The 6,815-nt window shown below is 40.0% G+C and overlaps 1 protein-coding gene across 1 annotated transcript in view; it reads left to right on the top strand.

Moving 5' to 3' along the window:
- Positions 1-5,595, top strand: part of arrdc1b (arrestin domain containing 1b) — a 65,219-nt gene extending 59,624 nt beyond the window's left edge. Inside the window, exons 6-8 of the mRNA XM_055019436.1 lie at positions 158-334; positions 1,358-1,820; positions 3,214-5,595. Of these exons, the coding sequence (XP_054875411.1) occupies positions 158-334; positions 1,358-1,820; positions 3,214-3,278 (705 nt within the window). The 3' untranslated portion in view covers positions 3,279-5,595. The remainder of the gene's footprint in view (positions 1-157; positions 335-1,357; positions 1,821-3,213) is intronic.
- The last annotated feature ends 1,220 nt before the right edge of the window (positions 5,596-6,815 follow it).

The following is a 6,815-nucleotide window of genomic DNA, read 5'->3' on the forward strand; positions in this document are numbered from 1 at the left end:
CTTTGCTGCTGTGACGTTGCAGATTTCCCGTTGTGGGACTCATAAAGGATATTCTCTTCTATAATAGAGGTTTTCTTGAGCTCTGTGTTGGAGCTGCGTGTCGAGGTTTGAAGCTTCTGTCGCATCTTTTCACGTCTTTGCCTGTTTGTCGCACCAGAAAGTGACCTATAAGACCAAGCGGCCTGTGTTTGACCTGCGGACCATCGCTGAGGTGGAGGGAGCCGGAGTGAAGGCAGGAAAACATGCCGAGTGGAGGGAGCAGATCATCGTCCCTCCTCTTCCTCAGTCAGCTCTGGCCGGCTGCAGCCTCATAGACATCGACTATTTCATTCAGGTTGCTGTGGAATTAAGTGGATGTTATATTTGTGCATGTTATATGACAGTTAATGCTTGTTTAGTTCTCAAAATGTTAGACTTCAGGTTTTGCTGAAACACTGTTAAAGCTTAATGCACATTTTCAGATACTTGTGGTTCTCAGCTCTCCACATGCTGGCAGAAAACATCCTTTAATACACGATTAATTGTTTCCGGATGATTCCAAACTTCTGAATTATTGATGGTATGCTCTCATTATAAGCTCACTCTAGAGTACCGTCTGTCTATTAGTTATTATAGGAATATTTTTGTGGTTATTTAGGCTGCTTTTCCTCTCTTAGAATTCTTCATCTGCTTTGTTTTATTTAAGGATTTTGTCAGTTTTCAGCAGAGAAATCTAATTTCCTGCAGCATTTGGGTCAAATAAATATCATGCTGTACTGTACGCTGCATCAGTGCTCTACTTTAGGGTTTAGGGCTCTACTTTAGATCAAATTACACCATTTCTGTTATACTTTGAACTTTAAGCTCATTTACTAGCAGCTTTCAACGACTATAATTGTTGTTTGTTTCTTAATTTTAGGTATTTTCCTAATACTGGATAACATTTTGCATCCAATGCAAGTAAAATTAAGAGCTTGTGAAAGTGGAATATTATCCTGCAGTATCATTAACTTGCAAAATGTGCATGTAGCTGCAACATGTTTGTTAAATTAGTCTCCATGAAGAGCTTTAATTAATAATTGAGAATTGAAGAGAAATGGACTGAATTTAGACAAGAATAAAAAGAAAGTAGAGGTTAAAACCATAAAAGCAACTTTAAAAATTATAATAATAGTAACAAGCATATAAGTAAAAAAAAAAGGTAAAAGAGAGTCAAACTGAATATACACTGATCATGCAAAACATTATGACCACCTGCCTGATATTGTGTTGGTCCATCGAGGTGTGGACTCTACTGGACCAGATCTAGTGGAGTCCTTGAGCCTCACGTTGCAGTTGATGCCTGTGTTTCCTTCATTAATCATGATTTGTGTTTCAGGTGTCACTAAAGTCTCCGGACGCCGTCGTCACTCTGCCCATCTACATCGGCAACATTGCCGTGAACTTGTCTCCATCGAGGCCGATGCCCACCAGTCCGGACCACTCCGGTGCCTCCGTGGCTTCCAGTGCGGTGAGGGTGACGCCCAGCGCCCCGCCGGCCGAGGAGGATCCGGACGAGGAGCTGTGTGCCGGGGGCGTCGCCAGCGAGGAGATCCCCACCAAGAGTCACTCCCAGCAGGATCCCTCCGGCCGGCCGGTCACCATGTCGCCCAGCGCCTTCAGCCACGCCCCCGGAGCGGCGCTGCCTCCCGGCCACCGGCGGCCCGACGCCTCGGCGCCGCTGTTCTGCGTCTCCACCGGAGCCACCATACCGTTCTTCACCGAGGGAGACGTCACTCCAGTCCCCACCTCCTGCTCCCTCATCCTCCCTCCAGAGTACAGCAGCTGGGATTATCCTCATGGTGAGGTCTTCAGACACAAACACATTCAGGGACGTGAACAGTTTCAGTTTGGTGGAATGACTGACAGAGGAGTCCTGTCATCAGAGTTAGATCCAGTCATAAACTGTCTGAGGTTCAGTTCCTAAGTTCCCTGTTGGTGTATTTCCTTCCTAAAGGTTTTTCTTGGCACCCAAAATCAACTCACATATAAACAGTAGCACACAACAGCTGTGGCTTGTTAAAGATGCAACCAGTTTGGCTTCAAATCCTGCAAAACTTCTTCTTCTTCTTCTTCTTCTTCTTCTTCTTCTTCTTCTCCTTCTTCTTCTTCTTCTCCACCTCATACTCCTCATTCTTCTTCTTCTTCTTCTTCTCCAGAACTTCTTCTTCTTCTCCTCCTCCATCCTACTTCTTCTTCTTCTCCAAAACGTCTTCTTCTTCTCCTCCTCCATCCTACTTCTTCATCCTCTATATCAGGGGTGTCAAACATAAGGCCTGTGGGCCAAAATCGGCCCGCCAGAGTGTCCAATCCGGCCTGTGGGACGGCTTTTGTGAAGTGTAGAAATTACAGACGAAAAGATGAATCCTTACTGTGAAAATATTTAAAGACATGGAACATTGTGCAATATAATGTGAGTCAGCAGCTTCAGTATGACTGAGTTTGGTTGGTGGAACCCTGCTGTTGATGTACTGCCACAACGTTTATGCATTTTTTATGTATAAATTTTATACATTTACAAGGCAGGGGGACAATCTAACCTTCTTCCTTAATAGTTCCCACTTTTGTTTGTGTGGTGTGGTGTCAGGATTACTACAAAGGTGTGGAAATGAATGTAAATTGAAAATGATTTCTAGATCGTGACAAGTTTTTTTCCCTGTTAAAAGGGTGTTTTCCTTGCCACTGTTGCCTTAGAGTTTGCTCTGGGGTTCAGGCATATGGGTTCTGTAAATCTTGAGACAATCTGACTGTAATTGGCGCTATATAAATAAAACTGAATTGAATTGAAATTGTAAAATGTTATATTGTCTAGTTCCAGATACCTGCAACTAAGTGTTTAGTGCCTTTCTAGATACACTGACCTATAAGTTATAATGTCTAAAATGATACCCTGAGGCATAGTGTTGTTAAAATTTCATTTATTTTTCTTTTTAAAATTCAGGTTGTTCATAATGTTCTGTGAAAAGATAGTTCATTAAATGTGCACTTTTTTGCACTAAAACAAAGGGAAAAATCTGGATTTGTCATTATTTATCAGTTATTATGCTCTGATTTTATTGGTCCGGCCCACTTAAGATCAAGTTGGGCTTTATGTGGCCCCTGAACTATGATGAGTTTGACACTCTGCTCTATTTGATCCTACAACACTCTGCTTTCTCTTACCGACTCTTTAAAAACCTTGTTGTTTTTCCTCAGAGCCTCCACCTACCTACGAGGAGAGCTGCAGCAGCGCCAACTCCAGCTTCAACAGCCGGCAGTAGAGAGCAAACAGGTGGTGAAACGTCGCGGCCACGCCCAACTCACCTGTCTGCACTCACCTGTCAACACACCTGGATAGAGACACGCCGAGGACGGACAATAGCTCCGCCCTCCAGAGACTGTTTCTTTGTCCTCTAATGAGAAAAAAAAAGGGATCATATCTTATAACGACTATAAGAGTTTTAATTTCACCTCATGTCCCAGCAGGTAACGTCAGACAGAACGGGTGAACTTCACTGTGCCTCAAAGAAGTATTTTGGATTGTTGTGTAGGATAGTCATGATTGGACATGTTTGATTCTTAGGTGGGTAAAATCAGCTTCTTTTTTTAAAACAGTTTGTTGCATCTGTGATGCCTTGACAATAATTTCAGCCACTGATAGCCCAATCAGACCTCCGAGTCTGGCCTTTGTTTTCTGTGGCGTCGCTGTGAATATGTTCTTCTTCTTGTGGTCCGGTTCTGTGTGTCTCAGCTGTCTTCATCCAGAGGTGAACACAAAACCACAGCTGCTGGTTTGTTAGTGAAGCCAGTTGAAGCTGCTGTGTGCAGGATGTTACTGTGATTATTGATTATTATTACAGCAAAGTCAGGAAACATGTTGAATCCTGCAGAAAAAAGGGAAACCTCTCAGTCGCATCACCAGTAAAAAAAAGATTTCTATATTTTATTGGCATCCCTCAACCAGTTGGTAGAGTTATGCTTTTATTTTTTTCTGTATGAGAGGATTTGTGCCCTGTGTTTGGAAATCTATTGAAATTTTAGATCCATTTCATCCCTCTGCTGCCTCCTTGTGGCGGCTCATATAACTGAGAGGCTTTTCTGTGATTCTGCGTTCAGAGTACAGTTTTATCTGCGGATGAGCCCCAGTTTTGCTGCCCTCCTGTGGTCAGAACTGGTACAAGCTTTATCTCAACTGTCCTGAAACCTGAGCTCAACAAACAGCGATCATCCGTGCAAAACGAACCATCTGCTTCTGCTGATGAGTAAACTTCCATCTTCTTGTAGCTTCTTGCCGAGCAGATCTGATTTTCTTCTGGGTTGTTTTCGTTCTCTTTGTTGCCTTAAATCCGTTGTGGAGTCAGATGATAGCATACGTGTGCACAGCGCAGCACTTTTTGACTTTTTTGGTTACGTGAGTGCACGAGGATCTGAGTGTGCACATCTACTGTAAGTGTGTGTGTGACTGAGTGTGTGTGTGTGTGTGTAAAAATGTAGTTTATTTGTAAGAGAAGTTGGGAGTCTGTTCAAATGTCTTTCCCGCTTTATCTCTGTACAACAACTGAGCAAAACTTATTTTATTCTGATATATTTTAATATATTTTGCATATATTAAAATGTATTAAATCTCAAAATCTTGTCAGAACTAATTTATGAACAAAATGTGTTACTGGAGGTTTTGTTCAGCAGGTATCTCTTGTAGAACACGACTCAGTGCAGCAATTTTACTGTTTCCCTGATTTTTCACATCATGTTGCGTCATATACTAGCGACAGAAAATCTCCTCTACTATATCATGGTCATGGTTTCAACGTGGCCTGACGTGTTGTAAAAGTGTCACTTTTTGTGTAAAATTTAAAGCACAACTGATTGTGTGTGGCTGTTCATATTTGTCTCATTTTCCCAGATTTTACAGCAAAATCAAGTCAAAATTTGCTTTGAATTTAGTGAAGTCGCAGCACTGATGTTGGTTCTTGACTCCAATTCATGTTTCTCTTGTGAGTTCTGCTTTGACTGTGGCTCAAACATCGACGTCGTGGCTCTACGTTATCGTGAACGCTCGCCTTAAGCAGTCTGGATTCCCGCCAACGGACCATTACTTCTTCTCCGGGAGGACGTCGGCTCGCGTTCTTCCTGTTTCGTCTCCGGCGGACTGTGCGAAGTGCACTTGATGTACACAAATGTAGCTTTCAAGAACAGTGAGACACTGGACCTTCGATCTGCCGGACTTTGTTTTTATTCTCGTTTTAGCAAATATGTGCAATTCCTCTTATATTCTGAGAACACAACAGCAGCAGCAGCAGCAGCTCCCGGAAGTCATTTCATGCTGCCTTTTTCAGTCCTCATCCGTTTGAATTCTTCTTCACCAAAAGGTACTATAGCTTTACGAAGCCCCACTTGTTCTGTTTTTATCTTTCATTCTCTCCTGCCTCACATATTGATGAGTGGTGTCTGGTTTTTGTATTTTTCTACTTGTAAACTGTTTACAGGTGCAGTATGCATATCCGACTAGCAGCACCTCAGCCAGTACATGTAATCAACCTACAGTGCAGAATTCAACTTGTACTGTACAACATAAGAATAAAACTATATGACATGTGACTGTGTTGTTTTTACTGGGATATTTGTATTTGTACTCACTTTGAACAGGTGGAAATAATGGATCAAGAGCAGGACATACAGTACCGGTCAAAAGTTTTTGAACGCCCAAATTTTTCCTGTTTTTCTTGAAATTCAAGTAGTTCAAGTACAATAAGTAGCTTGAAATGGTACAAAGGTAAGTGGTGAACTGCCAGAGGTTAAAAATCAGGTAAGGTTACCCAAATAATTGAGTAAGAAAAGAGTAATTTGGTTTAAATTTAATTTGAGTATAAATGCACACAACAGTAGACTGTAAACAATTTTTCATGCTGAAATCTCTGAAAATTTAGAAAAACAAATGTTTGTTATATGGGTTAAAAAGATTTTTTTTTCTATTATTAAAAGACATGATTGTTTCAGTAACCACACAATACTTAAATTATGGTTGTCTTCCCAAAGTAGTCAGCCTCCTAGTAACAGCTGTCAATCACCATTTTTTATACAGCAAATTAGAAACAACAGCTATTGAGTCAAATATTGGGGCTACAGTTTTATTTATGGTGTGAATTTACCTGTGTAATTTACATATTAGAGATTAAAACACTACAAAAAGTTTACCTGAACATAATAAACATAAAGCTAAGATGCTACAGTATTAATAGTAATGAAGATTAACTTGACTAATTTTAAACTTAAGTTATGACCCTACAAAAATATGGATGGAAACACAACAATTCAAGGATTCCCTGGATCCTCAATGAGCAAGCATTTTTTTAATTTTTTTTTTTTTTTTGTGAATTATTTTGTTTTTAATTTAGTCTGTCAGTTCCTCCACTGTTGAAGCTTTGTCATTAGTTTCACCCTACAGTGTGATTTATGATGTGATTTTACTTATTAGGGAATAAAACCCAGAAATTAAAACAAAACAAACACAACTTTACCAAACAATAACAAATATAAGCCTAGGGCCAATAAGTATTAATAGCTATGGAGATTAACCCAACCAGTTTTGAACTTAAGTTATGACCCTACAAAAATATAGATGAAAACACAATAATTCAAGGATTCTCTTCATCCTTTTAAAGGATATTTAAATGTAATTTTAAATTTGATTGGTTATGAATATTTTTTAATTTTTTAATTGAATTGAATTTTATTTCATTTTGGTTGTTTCTCTACTGTTTATGCAAACACTCAAGCTTTGCTTTTATTTGTATTTTTAAATTTAATTTAATTTTAAT

The sequence above is a fragment of the Amphiprion ocellaris genome, chromosome 17 (assembly GCF_022539595.1).
Source record: "Amphiprion ocellaris isolate individual 3 ecotype Okinawa chromosome 17, ASM2253959v1, whole genome shotgun sequence".
Lineage (NCBI taxonomy): Eukaryota > Metazoa > Chordata > Actinopteri > Pomacentridae > Amphiprion > Amphiprion ocellaris.